At 42.7% G+C, this 14868-nt stretch overlaps 1 protein-coding gene across 2 annotated transcripts in view; it reads left to right on the forward strand.

Annotated features, from left to right (window-relative positions):
• LOC100153359 (multidrug resistance-associated protein 4-like) overlaps positions 1–14868 on the forward strand; it is a 161393-nt gene that overhangs the window by 31122 nt on the left and 115403 nt on the right. For both annotated transcript variants that reach the window (XM_021082309.1, XM_021082310.1), the window contains exons 12-16: positions 2608–2704; positions 6995–7201; positions 8534–8674; positions 9472–9509; positions 10146–10240. In XM_021082309.1, coding sequence (XP_020937968.1) covers positions 2608–2704; positions 6995–7201; positions 8534–8674; positions 9472–9509; positions 10146–10240 — 578 coding nt within the window. The remainder of the gene's footprint in view (positions 1–2607; positions 2705–6994; positions 7202–8533; positions 8675–9471; positions 9510–10145; positions 10241–14868) is intronic.

Raw genomic sequence — 14868 nt, forward strand, 5'->3', positions numbered from 1 at the left:
AGGCCAGTGGAGTGGGCGCTCTAGGGAGTGAGGAGCAGATGGCAAGTGCCCCTGCTCCTTGCAGCTGAAAACCAGACCCTGTGGACAGATCCTGAGCCCAGGAATAAGAGGGATGCTGTAGGGAGAGTGGGACTCGGGAGCCTGGTACTTGGGTGCCAGTTCTTCTCCTCCATCATTCATTGAAGGCCAGTTAGTTAGATGGGAAGTTTCCAGCACTGACACAGAGCTTCCGTGGAAAGGCCCTGTTGGTTTGTGCTTAGTGTTCTGTCGGTTTGGAAATACTTAATACTTAGTAAAGTCTAGGATTTTAAATGATTTATCCCGTATCAGAGTATGATTTCAATTCTTTAACATTGCTTCACAGATACTCAGTAGACTTAATACTTAGACTCACAGTGCAGGGTTACCTTGAATTTGAAACTAAGTATCTAGATTCTGGCAGGAATCCTAAGTCTTATTTTGTGTTTCTGGAATTTGTTGTCAGTGGTTCTTGCTTGGCCACAAACCCCTGAAATAGAACAACAACTGCAATTCTTTTCTGTGTATAATGTGCCCCTAACACATGCCTATGCCTCGGGTGGCGTCTAGACCGGCCTTTTTTTTTTGGTCTTTTTGCCATTTCTTGGGCTTCTCCTGCGGCATATGGAGGTTCCCAGGCTAGGGGTCTAATCGGAGCTGTAGCTGCCAGTCTACCCCAGAGCCACAGCAACGCAGGATCTGAGCTGCATCTGCGACCTACACCGCTGCTCACGGCAACGCCGGATCCTTAACCCACTGAGCAAGGGCAGGGATCGAACCCTCATCCTCATGGTTCCTAGTTGGATTCGTTAACCACTGCGCCATGACAGGAACTCCCTAGACTGGCCTTTTTGAAAGCTTCCTGGATTTGCTTTTGTTGAAACACTGACATTTACCCTTTGGTTAGTTACCTTCCTGTTGTTCACTTTGTTAAAGCCAACAAGCCCTTCAGCTGCACTTATTAAAGCCCTACTGTGTCCACTGAGGTCGATGCCCTTACAGATGTTAGTTCCCACAGGAGGGCAGTGAGCCTGGAGATGGGATAGAGCCACACGGGACAGAGTGAGGGAGACAGAGATGCTCAGCCCTCCTTCCTGCCTCTCAGGAATCTGTGTCCCAGCAGAGCTCATTCAGGCAGATGCCTGGGGAAAGGCCAGCAGATTCAGGATGTTGAGGTTTCCATACAGGACAGTGAGTGCTGAGTGGAGGCCCACGTGGGCAGCAGGAGGTTTCAGCTTAAGCTGGAAAGTTCCCCATGCACTGGGCGTGGAGGGAAGGGCCCCCCCGCGCCTACAGGCTGAGCGGGGTTTGTGGTTCTGAGAAGAGGGTTGAGTTCCTTTTGCTGAAGGAACAGTAGAAGCCAAGGTGTGGAGGGAGGAGGAAGCAAGGCCACGAGGAACAGCAGGCATGTCCTCACCTGGAGGATGCGGGCTGTTGGGCAGCGAGAAAAGCGTTTGGAAATTCTTGCGAGCTTATGTGTCTGAAGTAAGGTGCTTGAATGACACCCCTCCTTGTGGGGATGTTGGGGTAGGATCTGGCTGCTGTCATTGCCCCCAGGAGGGGGAGAGGGGAGATTACCAGTTATAGGGGGAATTGAGATCAAGTTGGCTCATTGGTTACCATAGAAACCAGCAAAAGGGTGCACCCCTCACTGTCCCTTGATAAGCATAGTGGAGAGTTTTGATCTAAAGCTAGAGGCAGTCACTAGCTGGGCCCTGGGGCAAGTTTGTAGGAAGGTCAGTGAGTGAGTGAGTGAGTAGGGTGTGGGTGAAGCAGGCACTGTTGGAGCAGGGGATGTGCAGAGAGCAAGAGGACAGCCATCCTGCTGACCTTACCAGACGGGGGTCTTGGCTGCAGAGAAGTGGGGTGTCTTTTATGCTGTTGGATGATTTCTACTGTGATTCAGGCCATTTGGATTCTGTTACTTTATTTTCATATTGTAAGGGTTTCAGTCCTCATGAAATAAGACTTACTTCCTGGCTGGTATGGGAAATGCTGTAGAGACTGATTGAGGCCACACTGGCATTTATTTTGTATCTAATATTATTTGGGGAGAAGTGTCTAGAAAGTTGACTCTGGAAAATTTACCAAGAATCTTATTAGTTTTTTCATCAGTATGTACATCATAAATCATAAAAAATCACCTAGAAAACTGCCTAAGGAAAAAATATACACTTTTTTTATATGACATGGATCCTCTTCTGTCACTCCCACATGGTGATAAAATAGTGTTTTAGTTCAGTCAAGTTTTGGAATCTCTGTCTTGCTCAATTGTTTTTGTTATGAAACATGTAAATTGTTAAGCTGAGTATTTGGAAAAAAGAAAAACTTAGCTCTTGGGGTCTCCTTCAGTGGACTGCTTTTTAGATTTTTTTTTTTTTAGCAGAGCTAGTTTGATGAATTTGACACCTAGTCAGAAACATTGATTTATATTTGTAATACATTTCTGTGATTTATTTGGTATGTAAACTACAGATCATTGAGTGCTGTGTTGTCTTTGTCTCATTACATTTTCAAAATATGAGTTTTCAATTGGGAGCGCCCCCATTAATGTGCTTTTGCTGCTGTACCTTTTACGTTTCTTTGTAGGTGTATTTGCCAAGCCTTGCACGAGAAGATCACAATCTTAGTGACCCATCAGCTATGGTACCTAAAGGCTGCAAGTCAGATTCTGATATTGAAAGATGTAAGTAGTTTCTAGAAGTCTGTGGAACTTGGTAGCACTCAGGGGTGTTGCTAGCCAGGCCTCCCTGTAGGTCACTGTCCTTGGGTTCATGGTAAATGCCCACTTTTCCGTCCGTTTTATGCCCCCTTCTTCTCAGAGCTGGTGTTGACGCCTTTGAGGATGAATCCAGAGACCTGTAGAAATGTGACCTTTACACTCGAAGCCACAGAAACCCTAAAGTATATGAAGGTGCTGCCACGGGGTTACTGAGTTATCACTGTTCTGGTGAAATGTGTTCAGGATAATGATGCTGTTTTATTTAGAAGTTTTGTTTTCCGATTCTGTGACTTAGTTCAAAGAGTGTAATTTGAAAATTAGGGATACTAAAACCTGTTTGTGTCCATGTGACTGTCACATGCATTTTGCCTGAAGAGCACCTTCCTTTAACGCTGGAAGTGAGGTTGGGGAGCTGAGCACTGCTGGTCTGGCAGGTGCTGGGCTCACCGTGCAGGTCTCTCTATGTGCTGAGACATGCAGGAGCCTGTGCAGCGGGAGGACTTGTGCCTTCGTGGGGCTTCCTGTCCTGTGGGGTCAGATGTGAGGAAAGAGTGGGGTGGGGGCTGCCTCCCTGAGGAGGTGGTGGCTCACGGGGCCTGAGGGACAGGAAGGTGGGGGCCTCACCGTCACCTGGGGGTGGGCGTCTGAGGCAGGGGGTGCTCAGGAGGGCGCTGACCTGGCCTATGGGAGGAGGGCAGGAGGGCCAGCGTGTCTGAGGCCCTTTTTGGGGGGATAGGGCACCTCCCAGCTAACCCACAACGCCTGACATGATTTGGGGTGGTGATTGGTGAGAATTTTTCAGACTTGGTGTTAGTTGATGCTTCACTCCCTGGCTTCTTTGCCTCTGTGCCTCAGAACCTCTGTCCTTAACTTTGTCTCTTCCATCAGGCCCTTGGCCAAATCCCTCTCTTATCAAATGAATTTCTGCCCTAGGAAAGATGATTAAAATGCAGAGTCTCTGTATCTTTTGAAGCAGTGCCATGTGTCATTTTTTCTCTGTGCCTCTAGGAATGGGGAGCTCAGTTTCTCAAACTTGATAACAGTCACTTTCATGTGCAGAGGGGATGATACTACTGTGTAAAACCCCAGCCTTGGCAGCATCGTGAGCACAGAACCAGTGGGCAGGAGAATAACCTATTTAGCCAGTCCCTACATGTTTGGGGTCCCCTACTGCATCTTCGAGGAGACAACCCTCTATTTTAGTACTATCAGAACAACCGTTTGTCCTCAGTGAGCCTCCCTGGATGAGTTGGGGTCCATCCTTACTGTTAGTCTGGTCCCTCTGTCACAGCAGAGAGGGGACAGCTGCCCTCTCGTCCCCTCAGGATTGTCTGTGCTTGGCTGCTGAGTAAAATTGCCATATCTTTGTACCACTGCATGGAAAGTGGAAATTTCATAAAAACACGGTGCATGCTTTTTGCCTCCCCAGTGGAACAAGGCACAATGTATCATGAATAGTTTTCTAATTCTGCGCAGTCACATGGTGCCCAAAGGCTTCATTGAGTGTCTGCCAGAGGACCACCTCAGGGGATGAGGTGAGAGGAGGACCAGCTCGGGTCCTGGGCCACCTTCTTCCACCTCACCTGCCTTAACCAGAGCTGCCCTCCTTTGATTAGCTTTGCATCTTGTTATTTTGCCTAATGCTTTCTTTGACACTGAGTGAATCAGCTGAGTTTTGTTTCATGGGGGCAGAAAATAGCACATTATTTTATTAAAAAAATTTTTTATTACTCAATGAATTTATTACATTTGTAGTTGTACAATGATCATCACAATCCCATTTTATAGGATTTCCATCCCACAACTCCAGCGCATCCCCCTACCCCCCAAACTGTCTCCTTTGGAAACCATAAGTTCTTCAAAGTCTGTGAGTCAGTATCTGTTCTGCGAAGTTCATTGTGTCCTTTTTTCAGATTCCACATGTCAGTGAAAGCATTTGATGTTGGTGTCTCATTGTATGGCTGACTTCACTTAGCGTGATAATTTCTAGTCCGTGTTGCTAAAAATGCTGGTATTTGGTTCCTTTTAATGGCTAAGTAATATTCCATTGTGTATATGTACCACATTTTCTGGATCCAGTCCCTCTGCCGATGGACGTTTAGGTTGTTTCCATGTCTTGGCTATTGAAAAAAGTGCTGCAATGAACATTGGAGTATGTGTGTCCTTGTGAGTCATGGTTTTCTCTGGATAGATGTCCAGGAGTGGGATTGCTGGATCAAATAGTAGTTCTCTTTTGAGTTTTCTGTGGAATCTCCATACTGTTTTCCACAGTGGTTGCACCAATTTACAATCCCACCAACAGTGTACTAGGGTTCCTTTTTCTCTACACCCTCTCCAGCACTTATTGTTGGTAGACTTTTGGATGATGGCCATTCTGGCTGGTGTGAGGTGGTACCTCATAGTGGTTTTGATTTGCATTTCTCTAATAATGAGTGATATTGAACATCTTTTCATGTGTTTTTTGGCCATCTGTATGTCTTCTTTGGAGAATTGTCTGTTTAGATCTTCTGCCCATTTTTCTTTTTTTTTTTCCGGTTGTATTTTCTTTCTTTTTTTTTTTTTTTAATTATTTTCCCACTGTACAGCAAGGGGGTCAGGTCATCCTTAGATGTATACATTGCAGTTACAGTTCTTTCCCCCACCCTTTCTTCTGTTGCGACATGAGTATCTAGACATAGTTCTCAATGCTATTCAGCAGGATCTCCTTATAAATCTATTCTAGGTTGTGTCTGATAAGCCCAAGCTCCCGATCCCTCCCACTCCCTCCCCCTCCCATCAGGCAACCACAAGTCTCTTCTCCATGTCCATGATTTTCTTTTCTGAGGAGATGTTCATTTGTGCTGGATATTAGATTCCAGTTATAAGTGATATCATATGGTATTTGTCTTTGTCTTTCTGGCTCATTTCACTCAGGATGAGATTCTCTAGTTCCATCCATGTTGCTACAAATGGCATTATGTCATCCTTTTTTATGGCTGAGTAGTATTCCATTGTGTATATATAACAAATCTTCCGAATCCAATCATCTGTCGATGGACATTTGGCTTGTTTCCATGTCCTGGCTATTGTGAATAGGGCTGCAATGAACATGCGGGTGCATGTGTCTCTTTTAAGTAGAGCTTTGTCCGGATAGATGCCCAAGAGTGGGATTGCAGGGTCATATGGAAGTTCTATGGATAGATTTCTAAGGTATCTCCAAACTGTTCTCCATAGTTCTGCCCATTTTTCAATGGATTTTTTTTTTTTTTTTTTTTTTTTTTGGTATTGAGCTGCAGAAGTTGTTTATAAATTTTGGAGATTAATCCCTTGTCAGTTGATTCATTTGCTAAGATTTTCTCCCATTCTGTGGGTTGTCTTTCCTTTTGTTTAGGGTTTCCTTTGCTGTCAGCACGTTATTTTATATAATTTTGTAAGGAAGGGAAATTGTGCAATGACGTACACCATGTGTTCAAAGAAAATGATTAGGTTGACTGCAGCTTAAGCAGATGCCTGATGTGGGGAAGCCTGATTGGCTGCTTGTGATTGGCTGTTCTTGTCTTTTCTCAGATTTCAGTACATTCATTCTGGCTTCGGTTTTGGTTTGCTGGCACAGGCGTCCAAGGCGTTAGTGTCACTTCAGTCTCTGTCTCCTGGCTCCTTGTTTATTTACTTTATCAGGTGGAATATTGAATTTTCAGTTGGGAACTTCCTGAGTTTGTGGACAATGTAAAGACCATAATGACACAGCTCAGGGGTCCTCTGTCCAGGGCTGGTTCTTACATGTCTTGTCCCAGCAGGCAGAGGATCCTGTGACAGTGGTCAGCGAAGACTGATGAGTGACCCTGACCCATGCAGATGCGCTTGTGCCCACCTCAGGGTCACTCCTAAGTTTCTTTCCTGGAACATCCTCTCCAATTCACTGTTTTTTAATGTTCTGCTTGTCACAGGAGGCTTCTCTCAATTTCCATGTTGTCTAAAAAGACTGACCGATACTTCCACCAGTATCTGTGCTTTTTGCCTCCCTCAGTGCATTTTTAAGACGTGATCACATGTTCCTTTCAAATCCCCCAGCACCTCACACAGGGTTTGGCAGAGGACAGAATGCTCAGTTCTGTGTCGAGTTGAACTGAACTAGGCTTTCAACCAGAATTCCAACCTAAGGGTCATTTTCTTAGGAAAATCATGATTTAGGACTGGCTCACTTTTCTTAATAAGTATGTTATTAGATTAATAGTATCAAATACAAATGTATTCCTCTCAAATTCTTTCTTCTAGGGCAAAATTATGAAAAAGGGGACTTATGTTGAGTTTCCAAAACCTGGGGTAGATTTTGAAGATATCCTTTTAAAGACGAATGAGGAGGCTGAACCATCTCGAGTTCCAGACTCTCCCACTCTGAGGGGTCAGCCCTCCGAATCTTCTGTTCAGCCTCAAGAGTCTCCCAGACCCTCGCTGGAAGATGCTGCCCCTGAGGACCAAGATGTGAGTTTCTCCTCCTGCAACATGCCCTGGTCTCTCTGACTTTGGTGGCCTCATGGCCTGTCAGTCTGTTCCACTGAGGGCATGTTTGTTTGTCCCAAAGTAGACCCTAAGATTTCAAAGCCGTATTCCACGGAATTAGTAGAATTAAAAGAGCGTGAAGGGAGCAAGCCTGATTGGGGTTTGCTTTGGGTGTAGATGGAGAGTCTTAGGGAGATCAGCAGTAGGTGTACTGTTATGAGTTCCTGGGCATATGTGACCCACACTGATATGAGAAGTTTTTAATTTATCATGGTTACATCCTGCTCACTCTGGTGGCACTTGGCTTCCTGTATGTATCCAGAGGCTTAATTTAAAGACCCCTTTAGACTGAGTCCTGGTGCAACCCAAATTAAATCAGCTGCTTTTCCTGTATGCTGGAATTACTGCATGTAATTGATGGTAGTGTTTTGCCCCATTCTCAGATGGTTTGTGATAGGCCAGAGGTAGCAGGTGCAAAGGACCTGACACACAGTGGCCACTTTGGAGTTAGTTCCCGTCTTCCTTTCTTATCCTTCAAGACTGAGAAGCACATCTTATCCACCTTGAATCCCAGTTGTCAGCACAGAGCTGAGGACATCCTTGGCCCATGTGACTCTATAACACATTCTGAGTCCTGCAGACAGAAATGCGGACATGTACCAGATCTCCCTTAAAAACATACACAGATATTCTCAATATCCAAACCCTCACTATCCAAAGATGGGGCCCGGATGATTCTGACAAGTCTTCAGATTAGTCCCTCACATTCCAAAGTCAGGAATCACTCTCTGAAATTCAGGAACCATATGGATTTGGATCATACGCTATCCCATGCTATCCAAACTCGCATCACTCCAGCTCGCTGTGCGAACTCAGTTTACTCTGTTTGAGCCCCAACCGTACTTTATGTTTCCATCACTGAGTCACACAAGCAATCTAAACGGATACATCATCTCATAGCATTTTGTGTATTATTTCGGTACAAGTTTCTGCATTTGTACTTGAAAGAGGTATATTGAATGTGTGCTCAGAGTCATGACTGCCCTTAAGTCCTTAACAATGAATAACCTCAAGCAAATGATGTTTCCTTATTTCGACCAGATTCCTAGAGATAGGGTGGCTGGGTCCAAGGGTAATGTGTATATTGTTTGTCGAGATATTCCCACACCTTCTCCATGGAGATGCTCCTACTCCTACCAGCATCGAGATGCTTCTCTTTCCCCTCAGCTTTGCAATGGGGCATATTATGGAACTTTAGAAATTTGGAGTTTGTTATATAAAATTTTGTCTCTTACTGCCATTTTTCCCTTCCAGACTGAGACTATACAGGTTGCCCTGTCACTGGAAAGCCGTTCAGAGGGAAAAGTTGATTTTAAGACCTACAAGGATTACTTCACAGCTGGTGCTCACTGGTTTATCATCATTTTCCTTATTCTCATAAACATCGCAGCTCAGGTAAATAAGGACATTTGTTTTGGTTTGCGCCCTCAGCTTGATATTTACATACTATTTGTACTGTATTTATTATTTATTATTATTGTTAACATGTATTTTAAGAGATTTCTGTCAAAGAACTGGCTCACGAGACGGTGGGACCTGAGTGGGTGAACCTGAAATCAGTCAGGCAGGCCCTCAGGCTGGAACGTCAGGCAGGCGCCAACACCGCAGTCTTGAGGCAGAATTTCTTCCTCCTCCAGGAAGCCTCAGGGTTTGCTCTAAAGGCTTTTGACTGACTGGACGAGGCCCCACGTTGTTCGGGGTGACCTCTTCTACTTCACTTATCTTAGTGTAGATGTGAGCCTCATCTGCAAAATACCTTCAGAGCAATTTCCAGACAAGTGTCTGGTTGAATCACTGGGACTGGCCTGGCCCAGCTGACACACCAAACTGACCATCCCAGTACCTATCAGGCTTTTTTCCTTTGAAAAATCCCAACACCTATACTATTATTATTATATTTTCAGTCCACTTGGATTTGAATTGTAATGTGTTTTCTGTGGGGAGCAAAATAAATGAAACTTACTCGTGGTATGTGTGTATGACAGCTTCTAGGATACAAAGGACGTCTTTTAAGATTTTAACATGTGACATGCACTTCCCTGACCTTGGTTATCTGGGGTGTGGGGCTTGGTGCAGACTTGAGCTGGAAGGACCATGTCTGTTTTCTGGAGCCGTCCCATCATCCATAGTGAGCAGGGGTTTTGAGGGGCTCAGTGATGTCAGCGTTTGATTGATGGTTGTTCCTGCTCCAGGTGTCCTACGTCCTTCAGGATTGGTGGCTCTCATCCTGGTGAGTGATTCCTGGTCTGACCCAAAGTGCTATAAAATCAACAGGAAGCCTCACTTTCCCAGAGTCCAGGGAAGAGGCGGGGCTTGTTCAGCCTCCTCTTCTGATCCTCATGTAGTTTCCCTGAAGAAAAATTCCTGCTGGTGGAGTGTGACCCTCCCATGGTTTCTCCCCATGTCTGACCTTCAGCAGCTTCTCACAATTTTGAGAACCGAAAGTCATGATTCAAATTGAATTTTTTTTTTTTTCTTTTTAGGGCCGCACTCCAAGCATATGGAAGTTCCCAGGCTATGGGTTGAATTTGAGTAACAGCTGCTGGCCTATACCACAGTCACAGTAATGACAGATGTGAGCCATGTCTGTGACCTACACCACAGCTCATGGCAATGCCGGATCCTTAACCCACTGAGCAAGGCCAGGGATCAAACCCGCAACCTCATGGTTCCTAGTTGGATTTGTTTCTGCTGCGCCATGACAGGAACTCTGAAACTGAATCTTTATAAGGCAGATGGACACAGGGTCCTGTAAGCTGGGGATCTTTTTCCAGCATGAAACACATCTCCTAAATCGAGCTTAATTTTTAAAATTATTTGTCTAAATTCTATCTATAGTGTAATATTTTTCTTCCCTGTTTCATAGGGCAAATGAACTAAGTACCATGTATGCCATGACATATGGAAAAGGAAATATAATCTTGTTATCTGATCCTGGCTGGTACTTTACACCTTATTCAGGTAAAGCCGAGTCATGTGCCCTATCATACAAGTGTCTGAGGTGCTTACAATGAGCCTGTGTGAGCAACCAGGGCTTCCAGGAGTAAGTCAAAAATGTCTCAACAGATTATAGTTGAGTCACATTTACTCTGTGAATTAATTAGAATAATTATTTTTAAATCTACTAGAAGAAAGAGGGTGGATGAAGACTCTTAGATTTCTTTGTACTGGATTTTGGAAGTTAAACCAGGTTTGCACATTCAGAAAATCAGCCACTGGAAATCCGTGGCAACTGACTATGCTAATAGGTTGCTTTAGTTGAGTCTTAGGTCATTATATGGATGGCAAGGGGATTAGAAACGGATCCCCACCCTGTGGTTCCAATTGTTCCAATTCTGAATAAACCCTGTATTTATTGAACTTGGACAAAGTTTTCTGGCAGCAAAGCCCCCCCCCCCAATAAAAGCATCATTCTCTCGCAGGTATGCAGAGCTCCCCTTCACCACACAGCTCATCTCCTCAGCTTCACTAATTACTGAAGAGAGAAGCTGAGCAGGAGAAACCAAGTGTCTGGGAACTGGGGTCCTTCTCTGTCTAACCTCGACATCACCATGTTATCACATCCCCAGCTGTGTGATTAATGTAACATCTGATAGACTAATATTAACACAGCTTTCTTCTAAGAATATATGTCACTTTGGAGTTCCCTTTGTGGCTCAGAAGTTAACGAACCTGACTAGGATCCATGAGGTTGAGGGTTCGATCCTTGGCCTCGCTTAGCAGGTTAAGGAGTTGTGGTGTAATTGGCAGATGTGGCTCGGATCTAGTGTTGCTGTGGCTGTGCCATAGGCCAGCGGCTATATCTCCGATTTGATCTCTAGCCCGGGAACTTCCATATGCCGGAGGTACAGCCTTAAAAAGCAGAAAAAAAAAAAAAAAAGGATATATGTAGTATTCCATACTATTTAAAGGAAATCCTTATATAAAAGACTAAATAATCCCACAGGAAATGCTCTTACAAGCTTTCTGTGAAAGTAAAGTGAGTTATCTTTGTAAGGACCCACTCAGTGAAATTTGGTATTTAGGAGTTCCTACTGTAGCACAGTGCAAACGAATCTACCTAGGATCCATGAGGGTGTGGGTTTGATCCCTGGCCTCGCTCAGTGGGTTAAGGATCCGGGGATGCTATGAGCTGTGGTGTAGGTCTCAGATGCAACTTAGATCCGCAGTTGCTGTGGCTGTGGTGTAGGCCAGCATCTGTTGCTCCAATTTGACCCCTAGCCTGGGAACTTCCATATGCCAGAAGTGTGGCCCTAAAAAGCAAAAAAAAAAAAAAAAAAAGAAATTTGATATTATTTGGTATTTGCTTCCTTGATCACTTCTAAGAAACCTAAATCCATTAGTTGTTTGCCTTCTCAATTGGTGGACTAGGGGAGCTTCAAGGGAAAAGGAAAGGATTCTGTTACGTGTTTATATAGGATGGTGGGCTAAGGCAGATAGATGCCTGTTGATAGAATCAGGAATTTGAGCAGCTTTCAGAAATGAAGTAACAGATACATTAGCAGAAGAGGAAAAAAAGTACCTGATTGACTATTACAGAAGGTTTCTCCAGTCTCTTTAGCGTTGTGGCTTCAAGAACTGTTCAGATATGGAAGATAGAATAATGGAAATCACTCAATCTGGTCAATAGACAGAAAACCGAATCAAAAAACTGGAAAGCAATATAAGAGACCTATGGGATAATATAAAGCGGGCCAATCTACGCATAATAGGAATTCCAGAAGGAGTAGAAAAAGATAAGGGAATGGAAAATATATTTGAAGAAATTATTGCTGGAAACTTCCCAAATCTAAAGGATACTGGATTCAAGATACAAGAAGCACAGAGGGCCCCAAACAAACTGAACCCAAACAGACCCACACCAAGACACATCATAATAAAAATGGCAAAAGTTAGTGATAAAGAGAGGATCCTAAAGGCAGCAAGAGAAAAACAGAATGTTACCTACAAGGGAACCCCCATAAGAATATCAGCTGATTTCTCTACAGAAACACTACAGGCCAGGAGGGAATGGCAAGAGATATTTAAAGTGCTCAAAGGAAAAAATATGCAACCTAGAATACTCTATCCAGCAAGAATATCATTTAAAATAGAAGGGGAAATAAAAATGTTTCCCAACAAACAAAAACTTAAAGAATACAGCAACACAAAACCCAGGTTAAAGGAAATATTGAAAGGGCTTCTCTAAACCAAAAAGAAAGGAAGGAAAGGGAAGAAAAAAGAAAAGAAAAAAAAAAAAAGAAGAAGAAGAAGAGGAAGAACTAGGACTGAGGAAACTGCAATCAGAGAGAAGTCACTCAAATAAGCCAGCATACAGATTTAATCATGAACATGCTTCAAACAAAATAAAATTAAAAAGAAAAAAATAAAAAAGAGTCATCAAAACCATAAAATGTGGGCAAGGGATGTCAGGAGGTAAATAACCCTTTTTGTATATATGTATGTCTCTCTTCTTAATTTTAATATAGTAATGAAGTGTTTGAACTTACAGGACCATCAGGCTAAAACACACATTTATGGGAAGGGGTTAGCATACTTAAAAAACAGGGCAACCACAAGCCAAAACCAAATATTGCATTTGCAAAAAATGAAAAAAAAAACACTCAAGCAGATAATAACAGGAGACCATCCAACCAAAAAAAAAAAAAAAAAAAGAAAGGAAAAATGGAGAACCATAGAATCAACTGGAACAAGAGGTTCAAATGGCAATAAATAATCATCTATCAATTATCACCTTAAATGTCAATGGACTGAATGCCCCAATCAAAAGACACAGGGTGGCTGAGTGGATAAAAAGGCAAAAACCTTCAATATGCTGCCTACAAGAAACTCACCTTAGGACAAAAGATACATATAGATTGAAAGTGAAAGGGTGGCGAAAAATATTTCACGCCAATAGACATGACAGAAAAGCAGGAGTCGCAACGCTCATATCAGACAAAATAGACTTTAAAACAAAAGACATAAAGAAGGACAAAGAAGGACACTATTTAATGATTAAGGGATCCATCCAAGGAGAGGATGTTACTATTGTCAACATATATGCCCCAAATACAGGAGCACCCAGATACATACAACAAATATTAACAGACATAAAGGGAGATATTGATGAGAATACAATCATAGTAGGAGACCTAAATACCCCCCTCACATCAATGGACAGATCCTCTAGACAGAAAACCAATAAAGCAACAGAGATCCTAAAGGAAACAATAGAAAAGTTAGACTTAATTGATATCTTCAGGACACTACATCCAAAAAAAGCAGAATACACATTCTTCTCAAATGCTCATGGAACATTCTCAAGAATCGACCACATATTGGGACACAAAGCGAATCTCAATAAATTTAGGAGCGTAGAAATTATCTCAAGTATCTTCTCTGACCACAATGCCATGAAATTAGAAATCAACCATGGGAAAAGCAAAGAGAAAAAACCTACTCCATGGAGACTCAACAACATGCTACTAAAAAACCAATGGGTCAATGAGGAAATCAAGAAGGAAATTAAAAACTACCTTGAAACAAATGATAATGAAGACACAACCTCTCAAAATCTATGGGATGCTGTGAAAGCAGTGCTCAGAGGGAAATTTATAGCAATCCAGGACTTTCTCAAAAAAGAAGAAAGATCCCAAATTGACAACCTAACCCTCCACCTAAACGAATTAGAAGAAGAAGAACAAAAAAGTCCTAAAGTCAGCAGAAGGAAGGAAATTATAAAGATCAAAGAAGAAATCAATAAAATAGAGACTCAAAAAACAATAGAGAAAATTAATAAAACCAAGAGCTGGTTCTTTGAAAAGGTGAACAAAATTGACAAACCCCTGGCCAGACTCACTAAAAAGAGGAGAGAAAGAACCCAAATCACCAAAATTATAAATGAAAAAGGAGAAATCACAATGGATACAGCAGAAATACAAAAAACCATAAGAGAATACTATGAACAACTGTATGGCAACAAGTTTGACAATCTGGAAGAAATGGACAATTTTCTAGAATCTTACAGCTTGCCAAAACTGAATCAAGCAGAAACAGACCAACTGAACAGACCGATCACTACAAATGAAATTGAAGAGGTCATAAAATCACTCCCTACAAATAAAAGTCCAGGACCAGACGGCTTCACAGGTGAATTCTATCAAACATATAAAGAGGAATTGGTGCCCATTCTCCTTAAACTCTTTCAAAAGGTTGAAGAAGAAGGAATACTCCCAAAGACATTCTATGAGGCCACCATCACCCTCATTCCAAAGCCAGACAGAGATACCACCAAAAAAGAAAACTATCGGCCAATATCATTGATGAATATAGATGCAAAAATTCTCAACAAAATCTTAGCCAACCGAATCCAACAACATACCAAAAAAATTATACACCATGACGAGGTTGGGTTCATCCCAGGTTCACAAGGATGGTTCAACATACGCAAATCAATCAGCATCATACACCACATTAACAAAAAAAAAGGTCAAAAATCATATGATCATCTCAATAGACGCAGAAAAAGCATTTGACAAAGTCCAACATCCATTCATGATCAAGACCCTCGCCAAAGTGGGTATAGAGGGAACATTCCTGAATATAAT

The sequence above is a fragment of the Sus scrofa genome, unplaced genomic scaffold (genome assembly GCF_000003025.6).
Source record: "Sus scrofa isolate TJ Tabasco breed Duroc unplaced genomic scaffold, Sscrofa11.1 Contig63, whole genome shotgun sequence".
NCBI lineage: Eukaryota > Metazoa > Chordata > Mammalia > Artiodactyla > Suidae > Sus > Sus scrofa.